Source organism: Hydra vulgaris, chromosome 03, assembly GCF_038396675.1.
Source record: "Hydra vulgaris chromosome 03, alternate assembly HydraT2T_AEP".
Taxonomy (NCBI): domain Eukaryota; kingdom Metazoa; phylum Cnidaria; class Hydrozoa; order Anthoathecata; family Hydridae; genus Hydra; species Hydra vulgaris.
In genome coordinates, this window is record NC_088922.1 from 41,023,259 (window position 1) to 41,045,000 (window position 21,742).

General features: G+C 26.2%; 1 protein-coding gene across 1 annotated transcript in view; it reads right to left on the reverse strand.

Moving 5' to 3' along the window:
• The window catches only part of LOC100201429 (uncharacterized), a 94,599-nt gene that overhangs the window by 29,038 nt on the left and 43,819 nt on the right, over positions 1-21,742 (reverse strand). Inside the window, exons 7-12 of the mRNA XM_065793232.1 lie at positions 21,309-21,402; positions 7,339-7,405; positions 4,298-4,490; positions 4,031-4,156; positions 3,833-3,916; positions 925-982 (exon numbers count right to left, since the gene is read on the reverse strand). Coding sequence (XP_065649304.1) covers positions 925-982; positions 3,833-3,916; positions 4,031-4,156; positions 4,298-4,490; positions 7,339-7,405; positions 21,309-21,402 — 622 coding nt within the window. The remainder of the gene's footprint in view (positions 1-924; positions 983-3,832; positions 3,917-4,030; positions 4,157-4,297; positions 4,491-7,338; positions 7,406-21,308; positions 21,403-21,742) is intronic.

The following is a 21,742-nucleotide window of genomic DNA, read 5'->3' on the forward strand; positions in this document are numbered from 1 at the left end:
CTAGAACGTAACAGGATCAAAACATCTATATAGGCTCATCAGGTCTTATTAAACCAGGTTTATTATACTTATAGTATTATCTTTATAGGTATAGTACTACTAGTGCAAATGAATGAACATAATTACCTAAAAATGCTTAAGATTTATTTTTCTTACATGATGCATTTTTTAATGTACACTTTTATGAGTCTCTCTTATAAGCTAATTAGCTTTAGGCTGAAGCTTATCGCTAAAAATCTGCCGCAATACTGACTTCTATAAGTATAATTAGGTGCAAGCCAATTATGTTCTTTATGGTTCATTCAAAGCCCTTTTGGCTATATATTTCTTAGGTATCTACACCATAATAAAACCGCGTTTTTAAAGTTTGATTAATGATTTTTAGTATTAGCAAATATTTAATGAAAATTTATAATAAAAGTAAAGATATCTTAATACAAAGTGCTTGTTTGGACATTTAAAGGGTTTTATTAATGAAAAAAAAGAGCAGAATAAATAATATTTCTTACATCCGGCCTATTGTGCACTGGTCGGAAAATTAACCCCAGAACCTAACAGTTTACAAATCTATAAAAAAAAATGTAAAAAAAAAAAAAAAAAAGAAATAACGTATAATGGAAATTTGTCGCCTGCCCGCATACTTTACAGTTTTTTTTAGGACAGGAAACAACTTTGCAATTCAAAGTGGCCTTAATTAGTAATACTAACAATAATAATAATAAAAGTAATAACTAAAAGTAATAATAATAATCGCACAAAATTAATATTAGGTATAACTTTAAAAAAGAAAAAATAGTAATAAGTAAGTAAAAATAATAATATTAGCATATTATTAACATCACTAAAATAATAATATTATTATTAATATATATGAATTAAAATAATATAAGTAAAGAAACAAAAAAACTTTAAGAATCTTCTTACATGTGAGAAGTGTAGTAAACATTTGGTTGGTAAACATATAAACCATTATATAAAACATCTAATAAAAAAAGATATATATATATATATATATATATATATATATATATATATATATATATATATATATATATCCGAAAGGTCTGGTGAGCACAAATGTTATTATTATTTTAGTGAAATAAAAAACACTTTTTAACTTAAAATACATGTTTCGAATGTAACTGTAAACTTGAGTGTATCTTTATTACTTTCTTTGTATTATATTTTTTATTTTAACAATGTATTGTAAATAGTTTTTTTGAATAGCAATTTTTAATGGATTTTTAATTACTTTGTATTACTATATATTGAAATTACTATATATTGAAAAATTTTAAATTGGTCATTTTAAACTGATGATGAACTTTGTATGTTCGAATAATGTATTTTAAACTAAAAAGTGTTTTTTATTTCAGTAAAATAATATATATATATATATATATATATATATATATATATATATATATAAAATATATATATATATATATATATATATATATATATATATATATATATATATATATATATATTTGTGTGTGTATGTGTGCGTATATATCAAACCTTAATATTTTCCCAGGATATATTAGGGTTTATATGGATATATATACATATATATAAAATACTGTGCAACAATATTACTAATAATTATGCAAAAGCCCCTAAAATGCAATTAATTTAGAAAAAACATTGCTAAAGTAATTAAGTTAGATGCTAGAATTGAAGTTGCACCAAAGCAAGCATTTAAAATAGAATAAGTTGTACCAACGCAGGCATTTAGAAATAAATCAGTTGCACCAGCGCAAGCATTTATCACACTAAAAGATCATTTAACCCAAATTTTTAAATCAGGGCCTCAACTTGAAAAAATAAGAAAAAATATTAAATTTTTCAAAAACGTTAGCTTTCAAATTGAAATAAATACTAATTTAAAAACTGTGAATTTTCTTGATGTCACATTTAACCTCTCAAAAACTGTTATGAACATTATAAAAAACCTAATGATGAATTATTGTATATTAATATAAATTCAAATCAGCCGCCTCATATCTTAAAACAAACTTTTATTTCAATTAAGAATAGAGTAAATCAAATTGTGGGAATTATGTTAGTTTTCCAGTAAGAGTGCTTAATACAGTATGTTATATAACTTTCAGAGAAAATAATATAGTGAAAACTAAATAGTTATTAAGATATATTTAATTACATAACTAAAAGTTTTACACAATAGCGATCATCAGATGTAACAATAACAAAAAGTTTTCCAGTAAGAGTGCTTAATACAGTATGTTATATAACTTTCAGAGAAAATAATATAGTAAAAACTAAATAGTTATTAAGATATATTTAATTACATAACTAAAAGTTTTACACAATAGCGATCATCAGATGTAAAAACAACAAAGAGTAGCAACAAAAACTATATACAAAAAGTGCTACTGAGTGTTCCCTTTGATCACATTTAGATTTCTAATTAGAAATTTATTTTCATGGTGGCACTTTGATGCAAGCTCGGTTGATTTATTAAGCAAATTTAGTGGTGATGTAATAACGTAGTATTTTTCTGTCAAGGATAAATTGAAAAATTCACCTCAAGGTTTGAATGGCTCTGCTTGATTGATAGTATTCCATTTTAGTATAGGTTCAAAACCCTTATTTTTGCATTCCTATAAAAATTTCCAAAGTTCAGTGGAGTTTCATAATTTCATACTTTCATAAATAAAAGAGTTTTTATGTTAATACCACCTGTCTTTGAAAGTTTCTTAGTAAGCCCAATGTAATAATACCTTTCTTCTTTATAGTGAGTTTTTACATTGCTAATATAAATCATCAAGAGTATTATTACTTCTCATAATAAAAATATACTACTTAAGTCTCATGAATATATCAATTAATTATGCAATTGCCGACAAACCACCTTATGCCCAGTCAATGAAAAATGCCTTACAAAAAACTTGAATTGTATTTGCAACATAAAAACTCACCAAGGAGAATTTTTTTAAATGTTTCTTTAGTTTTAATTAGAATCATTAGATTGATATTAAAGACACTTAGCAACTACCAAACAAAATGCAAATGAACACAACTAGGTTTGCCAGAATTAAACAATCCTTTTAATTAAGATTTATTTTAAACATTTTATAGCCCTGTCAAGCATAGAAGTTTATTTGTGTTTGTTGGTGTAACACCTTATGTAAAGAGATAAATTCTTTATCATTATTATGCAATTCAGAAACAGTTTAATAAAATTAAAAACAATTTTTAGTAAAGCAAGTTTTCAATTGCTGAATGTCAAAAAAAGGTGTCAAAAGATCGCAAAATGAGAACATTACCCATTATTTCACGTATCAAAAAAACAAAATAATGATTGACAATTATTCAAAAAGTCAACATGTATGTTAAAAAAATAAATCAATACTCTTTAAAAAAAATGATGAAACTTTAAAACATTTATATCTAAAAACTATGGAAGATTAAGAAACCATGATTTTTATAATGTACTACATATATTTTATCGATAGAATAAAATGTATGAAGTAATATCAAATAGTAATAAGCCCAGCCCTAGATTTGCACTCCAACTTTAGTAAAACACTTCTTTAATACACAACTTAAAATTATAACAATGATTTGCGGATTGAAAGTAAGATTTAAAGGAGCAAGAATTGTTTTTTTAATTCAAAAAAAGTTATTAACATTAGTCTTTTATTAATAAGATGATTTAAACAAATTTCAACTGTAGCAGCATATTGTAAATTAAATGCGATAATTTATGATTTTTTATTGTCAAATATTGATAATAAAAAAGGATGTAGAAACATATAGATAACAAAGTATATTAAAAATAAAAACTTTAATTTTATGATAAACATACAAATCCCAGACGATCTTGCAATGATTTTTCATTGTATGGTGTATTAAACCATACAAGACTAGCTATTGCAGAAATAGTAAACGCCTAAAAGTTAATAAAAAAGTCTTAAAAAATTAAAAAACGCAATGCAAAAAATAAAATGTTTTAATTCTAAAAGCCAGCTTTAAAAAATGTATTTTTGAAGTCACAAAAACAAACCTGCATAAGACATATTTTATTCCAAAAATGACCTTTTGTTTGTAAAAATGATCTTCTACATAGTGCAGATGCTTGTGTAAAATAACTAGTTGGCCATTTTTCTGTGCTTACTACATTTATGGCTGACTAAACATATTAAAGACGTAATTTCAGTATTTTAAAAAAACTTTGATATAAAACATAATGCAGTATTTAATTGCATCATCATCAACATTTTCATCAAAAAATAAAAATTCAAAACTTTTCATTTTGATAACTAATGTATACATTTTCAATCCCTTTTCCATTTGCAAAATTATGCTCTTTATGAGCATTACTGTCACTTGTATCCAGCTCTTTCACATATTCAATTGCAAAATTAGTATGTGATTTGCAATGATCTGGAGAATTGACAGGCATGCTTGAAGAAATTTCATGTTTTCCAAAATCCAAAGATATCTTGTTGCAAAAAGGATTTTTTCTATAAAAAAAATTTTTCAATAACATAATATATGGGAAAAAAGGGAGGGGGTTATCATTTAATCACAAACTTGCCAAACAAAAAAAAAAAGGACAAAAACAAAAACATTTTTATTTTCTACATTCACTGTCCCGTCCGTCGATAAACTATTCTATTTATAGGTTAGAAGGTTGAGAAACTATTCTATTTATAGGTTAGAAGGCTGATCTTTCTTTTTTAATTGTTATTTTTCAAATCTTCGAATCCAAAACATAAAACTTAAAAAAATAAGTTCAAAAGTTAATCAAAAATGTGAACACCACCGCTGATGGCATATTATTCCTAAATTAAATAAATTAAGCTACACTATACATATTATAACTATATAATATACACAATAATAGAGATATCAATATGGTATGCAAAAGGTAAATATTAGCAAAAATGTAAATGTAATTATTTTTATACTAATTTAGAATAAACATTTCATATTCTAAAATGATAAATTGTAAAAATTTTATTGTTATTGAAACTATTTACTTTATTGTTTATGCTTTATTTATGTATTGTTTATCCTTTATTGTTTATGATCTATATCCTAAGTTTTGCTATTTCTCATTAAAAATTTCTTATTTATTTAGACTTAATTTTTCATTTCAAAATTCTTTAACTTGGCAAATGAAAGACGGAAAAGGTGGTGTAATAGGAAAAGTCTAGAACTACTGGCAAAAATTTGGTGTATAAACGCAGATGCTAATCAACAAAGCTGGTTTAATATGACACTCCAACAGCTTCACTTCTCAAAATAAATATCATTTACAAGTGTAAAAGGATGCTAATAAATGGGCGCCATGGGTGCCCTTGAATTTTCTAATATATATACATATATAAATATATATATATATATATATATATATATATATATATATATATATATATATATATATATATATATATATATATATATGTATATATATATATATACACACACATATATATTTATATATATATGTATATTTATATACAGTTAGAAAAAATAAGTATCCGAACAAAACATTTTATTATGGAAAATGAACTTTGTCAGATTATTTCAGAAAAAATAACTTTATAAAAATAAAAAAATGATTATTCTGAAAAAAAATTTAATTACGAAATCAACATGCAAAAAAAAATATCAATAATGATATTTAATTGATAAAAAACTAAATACATTTAAACTATGCAATTTTTTAACATTAAATAAGTCTCCGAACAAAATTTTAAAGATTAACGCTTCTCCTAGTAATTATTTTTATGAATTTTTAATATCGAGTTAAACTGCCTTTAGCTTTCATGACTTCTGCAAGTCAATATGGCATCAATTTAACTAATTTCTTTGTCGTATCTGAGTCAATATCAGCCCAAGCTTCTTCTTTTCTTTTTAGACATTGTGTGACACATTTTTTATCCAGAATAGCCCAGAAATTTTCAATTGGATTGAAATCTGAATTTTGCACTGACCATTCAATTTGCTTTGGGATAATAAACTCTTTTGCTTTCTTTGACATATGTTTAGGGTCATTGTCTTGTTGGAAGATAAAATGTTTTCCTAATCGTAGTTTTTTAGTTGAAGCCAAAAGATTTTTATTGAAAATGTTAACATAAACCTCACAGTCCATAATTCCATCAATAAACTCCAGTTTTCCTGTTTCGTTCCAAGCCATTAATCCCCATATCATAACATTGCCTAAATTTTACTGTGCTTCAAATACAACTGAGTGTGAATGAAATATCAAATACAACTGAGTGTGAACCTTTTTTTCTTCATACTTTTTGAGCTCCATCGGACTTCACAAGATTAAATTTTGACTCGTCCGTCCACAAAACTTTCCTCCAGAATGATACCGGCATATTTACATATTATTTAGCAAATGCAAGTCAAAAATCCAAATTCCTTTCAAAAATCCATCAAAAAATGTTTTTGATGGATTTTTGAAAGGAATGGTTTCTTGCGTGGAATTCTTGCTTTGAGTCCACTTTCTTTCAATTGATTTCGAATAGTAAATGAGCTCACTTGTAACCCAAAATCTTTCTCAAGGAGGCTTGACACTTTTGGTGCTGATAAAAAGCGGTTTTTTTGCACCATCTTGACAATTTGTTGATCTATTCTTGATGTTGTTTTAGGTTTAGCTCCAGATCTTGGCTGATTTTGCACATATGTAAACATATTATACTTTTTAATCAGGTCGCTGATGGTTCCTAATGCCATTCCAGTTGCTTTATTTATTGCCCTAAATGTTTTAACTTTCTTGAACAATTTAATAACCAAATTGTGCTGAGCTTGGAACCATTCCTTGATTTTAACTCCCATACTTAATGATATCAATGGTAAATCAAATGAATTTAAAAAAATATCAGGCAATTATTAAAAACTAATTGTAAAACAACAATATTACTAAAACTATTGATTTAAAAACTTTTTTAATAATCAATTTCAAAACTTTGTTTACAAAACAATATGTTCAGAGAATTATTTTTCATTGAAGTTTCAACACTCCTTCGAGTAATTGTTAAATTTTAGCAATGCAAGTTAATTATTGTTGATTAATTTTTGCGATATAAAATCATGATTAAATTTGTTTTTAGAATAAAAGTATTGATCAAATAAATATGTTTTTTTGAAATAAAATGACAAAGTTTATTTTTCACAATAAAATGTTTTGCTCGGATACTTATTTCTCTGACTATATATATATATATATATATATATATATATATATATATATATATATATATATATATATATATATATATATATATATATAACAATAGTTTCATTAATTTTAAAATACTTGTTGGAGAAGTTTTCTGAAAAAATCAAAATAAATACTTTATAAATGAGAGATAGCCTTCAGCAATCTTGTTTTGAACATCAATATGAGCTGTAAGCTGATCCACTAAAATAAAAAAATTTTAGTTAAAGTTTATCAACTACTTTTCATTTTATTTTTTTTTGCATTTCATTTTCATTTGGAAAATAAATTTTTGTAATATTTTACTTCATTTTGACCATTTTTCAATATTAAATAAAAAAAAAGCATAAATTATCGTTATTATAATTATAATATTTATATATAAATATTACATGTTGCATGTATGTGTATATATATAGTGTGATATATATATACATATATATATATATATATATATATATATATATATATATATATATATATATATATATATATATATATATATATATATACATACATATATATATATATATATATATATATATATATATATATATATATATGTATATATATATATACACATATATATATACATATATATATACATATATATATACATATATATATATATATATATATATATATATATATGTATATATATATGTGTATATATATATACATATATATATATACATATATGTATATATACATATATATATATGTATATATATACATGTATATATATAAACACATATATATACATATATATATATATATATATATATATATATATATATATATATATACATATATATATATATACATACATATATATATATATATATGTCAGCCCTTGGAATTAGGGTCGGCATTCGGCAATGCCAACCTGTTTCTATGTTTTATGATAAGACCTTTGTATCAAATAACATTGCCAACCTCATTTTCCTAATTCCGAGGGCTGTATATATATATGTATATATATATATATATATATATGTATATATATATATATATATATATATATATATATATATATATATATATATATATATATATATATATATATATATACATATATATATATATATATATATATACATATATATATATATATATATATATATATATATATATATATATATATATATATATATATATATATATATATATATATATATATATACAGCAGTGGCCAAAAATTAAAGACCACTCATTTTTCAGTTGGTTTCTTAATCTTTAAATTAAAATTAAGAAGATTCTAATTGACATATTAAATTTTATCTTGTTAATTAAAACATACGGATTAAAGTGGTATAATTTTTTTAATCTAATTCTAATTAAATAGCGTTTAACTTATTAAAAAACTGATGAGTACTTATAAATCTTCTTTAAATAAATTGGACAAAATTTAACGACCACTTTCAAATCTTTAATTTGCACTAATTAAAAATAATAATCCTTTTTTTTTTTTTAACTGTCTTAATTGCTTATTACGTTGGCTATAAAATGAAATGTCGAAACCTGAGTTTCGATATCAAATAAACATTTATTTTTTGAATTTCAATAAGGATATAAAAATATTGCAAAAATGCGTGCAAAGATCGAAGAAAAAGACTCTTGTATTAAAAGAAGAAGGCTATAGCATCAGACAAATAGCAGAAAAGCTCGGAAGGTCTACTCTTGCATTATTAACATAATTCAACGATACAAAGAGACCCGGTCAATTAATGATCGTCATTTGAAACTTTATTGCATCCAGGACTGGATGCAATAAAATTTCAAATGATGTTCGCTCATTAGTGAGATTAATGAAAGAAAACAGACAAGCATCATCTACAGACTTGTCTACAAAATGGACACTGTCAAATGGTCTGAAAGCAAGCCCTAGAACTGTGCGAAGGGTCCTCCACAATATAAATTATTTATGGCGTGCTGCTGCAAAAAAACCACGCTTAAATAAAAAACAAAAATTTGTCAGGAAAGAGTGGTGCAAACTACATAAAAATTGGTCAACAGATCAGTGGAGCAGTGTGGTCTTTAGTGATGAAATGAACGTTGAGGTAGACAACAGAAAAGGTTGCATAATATTGCGTAGACTTCCAAGCGAACGGTTCGATGAATCATGCATTTTGAAACAAACAAAACAAGGGAGTGGTTCAATAGGCATTTGGGCCTGTATGAGTGCCTGTGGAGTTGGCGTTTTTCATTTATTCGATGGTAGACTCAACAAAGAAAGGTACATCGAAATTTTGGAAAACTTTCTTATTCCTAGCATTGATTTATGGCAGTTGCAAGATGGATTTATTTTCCAGCAAGATAATGCGCCATGTCATAAAGCACATGTTGTTAGCGATTGGTTCAGTTCTAATAAAATTCAAGTGCTTCCATGGCCTGCCAATAGTCCAGACTTGAATCCAATAGAGAATTTATGGTTGTGGCTTGATCACAGCTTGGTAAAGAACAACTTTACAATTTGGAAGATTTGAAATCTTCTATCTCTCAAAATTTATAAAATGTGCCTGATGAAGTAATCAAAACTTTAATGAATTCAATGCCAGAACAAGTACAAGAGTGCTTGAAAACAAATGGAGGAACAACACGTTTCTAAATTATTTTTTTATTGCTTTTTGAAATATTTTTGAAACTGGTCTTAAAATTTTGTCCAATTTTTTTTCCCATTTATATTTTTTACTAGTCAGTTTTTTAATTTTTTAACATTATTTTGTAAAAAAATTATAAATTCTTTTATAATAAATATAAAATACAATAAAAATACTTTCTAAAAATGTTTTTCTTTATTTGATATTTTTTTCCAAAATAAAATTATACTAAGGTTAAAAATAAATTTTGAAAAAAAAAGAGTGGTCTTTAATTTTTGGCCACCGCTGTATACACATATACAGTCCTTGTAATTAGGGCTGCATATATATATATATATATATATATATATATATATATATATATATATATAAATATATACATATATTTATATGTGTATATATATATATATATATATAAAATATATATATACATGTGTATATATATATATACATATATATGTATATATATGTATGTGTATATATATATATTTATATATATGTGTGTGTGTATATATATTTATAATATATTTATGTATATACATATATATATGTGTATATATATATATTTATATATATATATATATATATACAAATATGCATATGTGTATATATATGTGTATATATATTGAACCATTCAAATAATCAATAAAAATCATAAAGAAAAAAAAAGTGAAAAAAGAAAAAGAGAAGTAAAAATTATCTATTAAAAAAGAGAAGAATTTGATTAAATATAATTTTTATTTAACTTGATTTTGTTGTAAATTATTTTAATTAACTATTTTAATTTATTTCTACTATACATGTTTATAAATATATTACTGTTAAATATATTACTATTATCTTTAGTTTAGTTATTAAGATATTATTTTAATTTTATGTTGTTTCTGTTTTTGTTTATAATATATTTATAATATTAGATATAATTTTTGTACATCTTTCATTTGATTTATAATTATATATTCATATTTTTTTATAGTTATATATTCTTATTTTTAATTAGTGATATAATATTACTTATTATTCTATTGTTTTATTATTATAAATATTATTTTATATTAATATTTTATATTAATTATATTAATATTTTATATTAATACTACCTTATTTATTATTATTATTACTATTATAATTGTTGCTATTATAATTACTATTTATAATATTGTATCATTATTATTTTTAAGTGTCATTTTCATTATTATTTTCTTTTCTTTTAAAACTTAACAACTTCAAGCTTTCTTCTAAATTTTGCAAATTTTCTTCTTTTATCTTTCTCATGAGTTTTACTATGACCTCTAATTTTAGGGGAGTATGCACTGCATGTACAAAAAAAGTTAGTGTAAGTTGTTGTGCAACTCAATGTGATGTATTTTTGTTTTGGACTCATTCAAAATGTAGCATTATGATAATGGGTACAATTTAACACATTCAAAACGCTCAACATGGCTGTGTGTAAATTGTAACAAAGGTATCTTTCCATTGACTGATGTATCTGATAATGAATTAAACTACTCTTCAAATAAAATTATTATAACTGATGACTTGCCTTTATCAACTAAACTTTTTCCAGCATCAAGGTTGAATAAAATCTATACTCAATTTAATAATGTTATTACATCACATGGTGCAGTCTCTGATGAGGAAAACTGTTCATCTTTTGATGTAGATTGTCAATATTATGACATTAATAAATTTTGTTCTTATAACCTTGACATCACAAACTCTATGTCCTTTTTCTATTTAAACATATCCTCTTTACAAAAGCACTTTGAAGATCTGATCATATTGTTATCATTAATTAGTTTTGAATTTAGTATTATTGAAATAAAAGAAATAAGATTAAAAAAGTAATCTCCTTCCACATATCGAATTATTATTCAAAATTCTAAATATTGAGCACACACCAACCAAATCTTCTTGTGGCGGAACCTTGTTATATTTATTAAAAAAATGATTTATAAAAGAAGAGATGATTTGATCATATACACACCAAACTATTTAGAATCTACTTTTGTTGAAATAATTTTTCCCAAAAAATTAAATATTATTGTTGGTTGCATATATAGACACCCTAGCATGGATGTAAATGACTTTAATAATAAAATGTCTGTCCTTCTCCACAAAATATCGTCTGAAAATAAATCTGTCTTTCTACTTGGTGATTTTAACATGGATCTGACACAGTCAAACTCTGACTTTGCAACTTCTGAGTTTTTAAACTTACTTCTTATAATATTCACCCATTTATTATGCTACCAACAAGAGTTACTGACCATTCTGCTACAATTATTGACAATATTTTTTCAAATGTAACCACTAACCAAATTATTTCAGGATTTCTAACAACTTCTGTTTCTGACCACCTACCTCAATTTCTTCTTTGTCCTAATTTCAACAAATTATTTATACCATGTAATTATAATTTATTTTAATTATAAAGATTTTTTATATTTTTCAGAAAATATAAAAAATCTTTGTGAGACCTGGAAAGGCATAAAAAGTCTAATAAATGTCAAAAATGTTAATAATGTACCTCCAAATTGCTTACAAGTTACCAAAACATACATAGCTGAATCAACTCTAATCTGCGAAGAATTCAACAATTTTTTTACAAATGTAGTTCATAAACTTAATTCTAAAATTCACTCATCTTACATTAGCTATAAAAAGTCTTACAAAAAGCGTTCGATACTGTTAATCATACCATTTTAATTTCTAAACTTGAACATTACGAAATCTGAGGAGTTGCTTGTAACAGGTTTCAATCTTAACTTTCAAATTTTTTCAAATTTCAAAAAAAAAAACAGTTTGTTAGCTTTTGTTATTAATTTTGTTATTAATGGTTACAAATCAAATATATAGTTTGTGGTGTTCTCCAGGGTTCTGTTCTTGGCCCTTTGATTTTTGATTTATATTAATGACTCTGTCCACTTCTCATCACTCCATCTGTTTGTTGATGATACTAAATCTTGCATATTAATAAGTCACATCATTCCTTGTGTAAGAATATAAACTTAGACCTAAAAGGTTTAGTTCATTGGCTAAATGCAAACTTAATTTCTCTGAACTTGGAAAAAACTGAACTAATACTTTTTTCATCTCCAAGACAAAAAATTTTATACAACAATCATATAACTAAAATTAAAATTAATAATAGATGTTTATATCCAACACATATTGTTAAATAGCTTGGTATTTTTATAGATTCAATCCTCTCGTGGAATTTTCATATAGATGCACACCATAAAAAACTCAATTTTTATGGTGTGCATCAATATGAACTAATGGCATGCTTTCAATAACTCACCATTATGTTGATAAAACTACCCTGAAGAATCTGTATTTTGCAATTTTTCAATATTATCTCATCTACTGATTGGCAACTATAATATTAATAAGTTGTTATCAGCTCAGCGCCAATCAATCTGAATAATTAATTTTCAACTTCATAATACATAAACTTCAAAAATCTTTAAAAAACTTAAAATTCCAGCACTAGTTAAATTTGCTTGTTAAAAAGAGGAATCGGGAAAAATCATATTTTAGAGTAAACCAATATATTGCTTGATCAAAATATTAAATTGTTTTTATTTTTCAATGAAATGTCAGCACTAGTTAAATTTGCTAATCTTCTTTTTGTTTTTGACTCCTTTAATAAAAATTTACCTTTCTCTATAACAACTTTCTTCATTGAAACTCGATTTATACATTCACATTTAACAAGAAACATCAATAATGGAAAACTAAATGTACCTCCCTAATACTTTTTGTGAGCCATTCTTTTGACTGTTATGTTAGATTTGCGATTGATAAGCTCAAAGTTGCTCTTATCACTCCACATTATGTTTTTCCATTGTTCTATTGTCCAATACCCTCTTTCACGACACCATTTTAGTCTCCTTTGTTTATCATATGGACGCAGGAGCGGTTTCTTCAAAGCAGAGTAGACTCCAATCTTGTATTTGATAAGTATTCGGCAGACTGTGCTTTGAGAAATAGATGTATTTCACTTTGTATTGAATTCTGTGGTCAATTCTTTGTAACTAATTCTTGGATTAGCTCTGACAGCTCTAAAAAGGGCACTATCGTCCTTTCTGATGGTTGACAAGGGTCTACCTGGCCTCGTTTCCTCGCTGGTACCACCAGTGTGAAGAAAGTTTTGCTTCGTTGTCCAAACGCATTTCTCAGAAACTCCAATTAACCTGGCGGTTTCACTATTACTTTTGGTTCTTTCTTTGATGTGAGCAATAATTTGTCATCTTTGACCTTGAGTGATTTGCCTTTCGCCCATTTTTTGTGTCTTTTTAGTGCAAAACTAACTTAACTTTTGTTTATTTATTAAATAATGATTAACTAATTTCAGGTAAGTCATATTTATATAAGGTTTTTTGACAAAATCAATTAATTTAGGTCTATTATTGAGAAATATGGGGGAAAAACTACTAACTATCAATTAACAAGAAATAAGACTTTTTTGATTGTGCGTCTAAATTTATGAATAAAATAAAATCAAGCTTATCAATTAACTTTTTTGTGTTAATTGGTATAGAATGAGTAATAAGCATCCTGTAAAATATATAAGGTACTCTATAATAGTTTCACTTCCTCTATTAAATTATATATCAAACATAGCGGTAGCACTTTTATTTTATTTTTATTTTAAGTATTTTTTTACATAAATGTAAAAAAAATGAGTGCGCCTAAAAATGAAATATCACTGTATATAAATACTTTTAAAAACATACTTGTGTCTTCAAAGCATGTTTTCATGCCTAGGTATATTTTCCTTAGCAGTACAACTTTTAGTAATAATTAACTTCTGCCACAACATTTTTAATAAACTTATTGTTGATGTTAGGCAATTAAGAATTTATTGTATAAAAGGAATCTAACAAGATATTTGGTCAATGAATTCAAGATTTTTTTTTTGCTTTGTTAAGGTGTTCCAAAAAGACCTAATAAGTTTGTCAAAATAAAATCCCCCTTCTTTTATTTCTAAATTCTTAATAAAGTAATTTAAAAACACTACCAAGAATTTTTTCAATAAATTTTTTCAAAATGAAAAATCTAAGAAAAAAAAAGTTCTTTATAATCAATGCAAGATATTTTATTTAGTTAAATTTATTAAAAAAATGACTCAAAATAAATTTTCTTAAAACTGTTTAATCAATCACTAAATATGAGAAGAGAGCCCTCTACCTTATGACATGTTTTTATTACATCATTTGTCAAAAGTAATAATGCAATCATTGATGCATTAGTCAAAATTAATGATGTAATCAGTGACTTATTTAATAATTTTAAAAAAAAATTTTTAAACTTATTTGTGTTATGTTTAATATCATAAGTTTGAAAATAGTATAAACATTTTATGTGCATTTATATTATGCAGCAACAAGTAAGTATTTCTTACTTTAAACAGAAATTTGCATTCCTGGATTGCAGTATTTCAGTGTCTAGTATTGTAAGAACTAATCAGAATTCAGAATGCGATGTTTGTAAATTTTTTTTGTGTGGTTTTTGAACAACTATTTGTAATTAGCATGCCTACCTAGTCCTAAAGTTTAAGGTGTAATTTTTATCATTTGTATCACTACTTAACTTTCAATACATTTTTAGATTTGTAAAAAAATTAAAGAGATATGTTTTAGATAAAGATTGTGTTAAGATGTTTCAATATGGGAAGAATAAAATTAGAAAATATTGTCAACACTGATGCTGAAGTTGCATAATACCTAATAAAAATAAAAAATCCACTAAAATCCACAATTTATAATTTATTTTAAAAAATTTTAATTTATTACACAAATTATTTTAAAATACAATATAAACAAATAGAAATGATAATCACAAAAATAAGAGACAGCTAAAAAAAAAAAGCTCACAAAAAAATCAGTAAAGAATTATAAACAGTATCAACAACAACATTAAGTCGTCAACTCCACATCTAATCTGGTCAAAAGCATTCCACTAACTGTATGAATGAAATCAAACTTGAACAAAATACAGAAAGATTAATATAAAATTTCTGAAAAAAGAAATTGCCCCTTATCTCAAGAAATATTTCTTTCTTTTTCAAAACGTTAAATAAAAAAAAGTTTTGAGAGCAAAAATGCTGTATTATTGCTTCACATTTTCCATATCTCCCACGTTATAATATATGTAGAAAGCCATAAATGCAGTAGTGGTGTAGTGGTAAAGCGCTCACTTCATAAGTGAGAGGTTCCGAGTTCGATCCCCACCACGTCCCTGGTAGTACCGCGCTCAACTTGTTTCTCCGCGTAGCAGCCTTGTTCGTCAAGGTTCGTGTTTCGGAGTTATAGAGTTAAGAGAGGGTTATAACCACTAATAAGTAGCCTCCTCATCTGTAGTGGCCTTCTCGGCTTTGAGAAGGTGAATAACAAAAAAAAAAAAAAAAAAAAAAATGTTAGAAAGCTGAGAAATTAATGTTAATTTCATTAACATTAATTTCTCAGCTTTCTAACATATATTGATGAATTTTTTAGCTATATTTATTCATTTGCACAGGAATAAATATAGCTGGAAAATTTATCAATATATGTTACAAAGTTGAGAAATTAATGGACTAAGAAGTCAAGTTTTAATTTAAGGCGATGCTGCTAATATATCTGTAGGTTATAAACTTGCTCAAATAACACCAATCAATCAATTGAATAATTTATTTATTGCAACTTGCAATTAAGGTTACAGTTTTATACCAAATAATAATGATAAATTTATCAGCTAAAACATGTAGAATAGTAGGTCATTTTAATCATTCATCGAAGGCATGTATAGAATTTAAGTTATTGCAACAACAATAAAATGAAACACCATTACTTTTGTGCTAAGACTTAATAACTTAAAAGGGCAGTTCAAATAAATTTAGCTGATCATAATATAATATAAGAGAGAGATTTCTTCAATTTTTATTATTTTATAGACCACAATGGTCATATAAATTCAGAGCAAATCTCCCTTGCACAAGCTGTTCAAGAAGTTGATTTTAACTTAATCACTCAATTATAGATAAATACTATGCTTTAAATTATTTGAAACATGAAAGTTTTCACTGCTAAATGAAGTGGCCTTTGAAGTATTTTCTAGCATCTTCTGTGGAGAGATTGTTTTCTGAATATGGAAATATTTATGAGAAAAAACAATCAAAGCTATATCTCAACATGAAAAAATGTGATTGTTTATACATCATAATGCAGATAAATAATGAGTAATAATATAAAACCTGTAATTATTTGTGTGTAGTTGATTCTTAATTATTTAAACTATATAACTTGAACAATAATTTACATTTTTATATTTTTAATCAATTTACATTTTTAAATTTTAAAAGATTAAAATTTGTGTTATAGGTTTTCTGACTCTGATATTTACCTAATGATTTGATCAGGTCTAAACTGGTTTTAAGAATTCAACTCTAAACCATTGTCTTAATGCATGTCTAAACTGTGTAGCATTAAAGACTGCAGCAATAAAAATAAAACAAGTTTTTTTCTTACTATTGATAATCTGGAATATTTTGTTATCCAGTCAGACACCAAATAAAATAAAAATCTAGCTTGGATATCCAAACAAATATTCTATACGGAACACCTCTGTTTTTCATTCAATCATGATGTATGTTTGGGATTGTTATTATGTTGAAAGACGCAATCATCATTGAGAAAAAGTTCTTTTATACTTGGTCCAAGTTGGTTAACTAAGATTTTGTGATACAAACGCATTTATAGTGCTTTTCATCCAATAAAGCCTTCCAACTTTGTGTGCACTAAAAAAATCCTAAAGATTAATTTTTTTGTCATGTTTAAGGGTTGTCTTGCATGTTTAGGGTTGAATTTTTCTCCAAATAATGTCCGACAGTAAGATCAGCAAAAAATTCACCTTATGCTTTTGTTTAATGAGATATTGTCTGCAGATATTTTTCAGATCAGGTTTATGATCTTTATGATCACCCTGCTACTAGTAACATGTAACCCAGTGCAACATGTTCCATGTCCTGCTGCCTAGTGGTATTTGAGTAATTAAATAAATTTGTGCTCACTCACCTATAAGTTACTTATGTATGTTTGTGTACTGTCTGAACCTCTGGCGCGGTGTTTATTCACCCATAAGTTACTTTATATATACATGTTGTGTTCTATATGAACCTCTGGCATGGTGTTGATTCACCCGTAAGTTACTTTATATATGTATGTTTGTGTTTTGTCTAAACTTCTGGCGCAGTTTTTACTCACCCGTAAGTTACTTTATGTATGTTTGTGTTCTGTTTAAATCTCTGATACAGTGTGAGATCAGGTTCTAACTAGTGACTCAAACTATAAAACCTGCACTCACCTTAATTTTATTAGATGTAATGTTTTTTCTAATGCATTTCCAAAAAATATTGATTAATATTGTAAAGTACTTTGTACAGGAAGTAACTCCTTTTAAGTACTCCAGGTCAGGTTAGGATTACCCTGCTACTGGTATCATGTAAAAAAGTACTACCTGCCCATGTCCTGCTGCCTTGTAGGATTTGCTTTTTTAGGCAAAGGCTAAGAGAAAAAAATGGATTTAAAAATCCCATGTCTTAGGGCTCTTGGTTGAATAAAGGCTAAAGTTGTGTCTCCATATTACAACTATGATGTTACGACTTTGGGTTAATTAACAGGGCAGAGTCAACTGCATAGCACATTGCTTTAGAGACCGTGCTAAAACTATGAATTAGTCTAGTTCTCTTTTAACTTAAATCATGCCAAAAGTAACCCAAAATATTAAACATAAAAAATCATCTCCACCACCTAACCCTTTTAATATATCTTTTACAAATATTTGTAGTCTGTGAAGCAACCTTCCATCAATTGAATCTTACTTCTTGCAAATTCACCAGACTTGCTTGCTGTTAGTGAGACTAATTTAAAATCCGTAATTCCTTCTTCAGATCTCAGTGTTATTGGGTGCTATCCTTTGATTTGCAATGACTCCAATAGTCACATCCTTTACTTAGGGGTATACATACACATCAATCTACTTATTTGTCATGAAATCAGGTTTGAATCCCTTAACCACTTTTTTATGTGCTTCTGCTTAGCACCTCTTCACTTCATCAAATTTCTCTTTTTTCTTTATTGTTCTCTTTCTTCCCAAGACTGCATTCTCTTAGATGTAATTCCTGATCAAATTGACCATGCCCTCTCTCTTTACCCCTCTGCCAATATTGTTGTTATTGGTGACTTTAATGCTCATCACGCTGAATGCCTTGGTTCTAACGCCACTGACCCTGCTGGCACTAAAGCCTATAACTTCTACATTTCTCAATCTCTTACTCAGATAGTTAACTTTGTGACTTGTTTTCTTGACAACCCTTATCATTTATCTTCACTTCTGTCTGGTCTCTGATCCTAACTTGTGTTCAGTTTCTTCTTTTTCTCCTTTAGGTGGTTCTGACCGTGCAATGATCTCTTTAAATCTTTTATATCATACTTCTTTTCAGACTCACCCAATTATTGCACTACTTATTACAACCTTAAAGCTGCCTGGGATCATGATTTTTTTTCATGGTTTTTTTTGTGTCCTTTCTCTCTCAGCTGATAAATGTGTCTCCGATATAACCTCCTAGGTTCAGGCAGAAATAGAAGCTTTTATTCCTTCTTGTTGGTTCCAAATTAAGCCTCGTTCTACTCCATGGTTTTCACCTTCTAGTCCAGCTGCTATATCTAATTGTAATCATTTTTTTGATCTTTTTCAAAAGAACAACTCTCTTGAGAACAAACAGCAAAAATTCCATATAAAATTCTCAAAGTTGGAAGAAAAATTTCATAACTTTTGAATGATTTAATTAATGTTATATAAAAATGTTTTATTTACAAATATACTTAATTTACAAATGATTATTGTTTTACTATGAAACAATGCATTTTTATAAAAAAATCAAAAAATAAAACAACCATTTTTTGTTACTTTGCCTGCTGTTATAACTGATTTTAAATAGTTATTAGTGTTATCAATAGCCAATCAAGTAGAGCTAGGTCGTGTAGAGCTAGACTATTTCTAGCCGGCTATTTTTTATAATTAAAATTCTAATTAAAAAAAAGTAAAATCGTGTAGAGCAAGATTGCCACACTTACCAGCCAAGCGGTGTACTTAGCAGAGGTGTGATAGCAGGTGGATAACAGGACAGAGGTGTTACCATAGTATATCGAGGTTCTGTTTCAAAATTAGAATTATTGAATGGTTTTTCGTAAACACAAATTTGAATATATATTTATTGAGATATATCTGTCTTCTAACCTACCAGCCCATTACAAAAATTAAGGAAAATTTTGATTAAAACTAATAATTTTAACGCAAAATTAAGATGAAGGCAAAGCAAAACATATTCCAGATTTTTCTCTAAACATTTTCTGCATTAGGAAAATATGACTCAGTACAGCTCTAAGGTATGTAAATATGCTTAGCATATTTATTTTATTTTTAATTTCTGCCTTATTATTTAATAAAATAAAGATAAGTAACAGAACAGAACAAAGTTTCAAAACTTATAGTTAAAACATACACACACACACACAAACACACACACACACACACACACACACACACACACACACACACACACACACACACACACACACACACACACACACACACACACACATGGAAACAAAGGTTTTGATGTTATAGGAGCCAAAAGATTAAAGTCAACTTTTATATATATCAATTTTGTTATGTTATATGCATAAAATGCTTGAGCAACGCAAAAGGAAATGTTAAACTAGATATCTAATGAAGCTAAGATCATTTCTTTCTACCATTTTCTGTAACCTATTGAAAACAAGTAAAAAAATAAGTGGGAGGTGTAAATCAGACCTACCTATGACTATGATCCATTTTACAGGTCTTGTATTTCTAGCCTATATTAATGATCTTCCTGATTATCTTACATCTAAAGTAGCTTTTTCTGCTGATAACTTAACTTTATACTTCTGTCTTGACAATAAGTCTTCTTTTTTCGATCACTTAGAACAGTCCCTGTTTAGAATACTGTTGTCATATTTGGGCTGGTTCTTCTTATGATGCTCTTCTTCTTCTAGATAAAGTCTAAAAATGTAGTTGGACCCTTTCTATCTGCCAAGCTTGAACTTCTCTTCTATCGTTGTAAAGTTCCTTTTCTTTTTTCATTACGATCGCTGATCAAAGCAGCTATCATTTCTAGTTCTATCAACTAAAAATCATTCTTGCTTGACTCATCATTCAGCTAAGTCTCATTTGCTTACTGTATCGGTTCCTGCATGCTCTAAAAACTTTTATTTGTATAATTTTTTTCCCTGCACTTCAAATTTGTAAAACTAAAATCTATTATTATTTCTGTATCTATTGGCATTACTGTAAATATATGCAAAATTTGGTTTTAATTGTTTGGTGATTGACTTGCATTTTATACTTTATGTTTTCATTTCATTTCAAAACTTTATTTAAATAAAAACTAATAAAAAAAAATAATTAAAAAAATTTACTGATAAAATCTGCTGGATTCCAATTTGGATAGCAAGGCATTCCAATCGTTTGAAAGAATGATAAAACTTCAGAATTCTTACCAAAATATAGAACCTTAAAATTTATAAATTATGTAAATAAACTTTTATTGGTCTAATACATACACATAAAACAACCAATAAATAACATATGACAAATGGGGCAAGATGACAAACTAGCCATATCTGTAAAACAAAACAAAAAATAACAATAACTGACAATACATGAAAGCATGGTATCTTTTACATCAGGCTGGTGTGTGCCACACTTATGTAACATAAACATGATAAGTCATTATGGAATATGCAATTCATCAGAAGTCAAAACATTTTAGTGAGAAGGCTTTTTATTTTATTTTTTTATTATTAGAGCTTTTAAAGACTTCTTGGTAAGTAAGTTAACAAAAATAATTTCT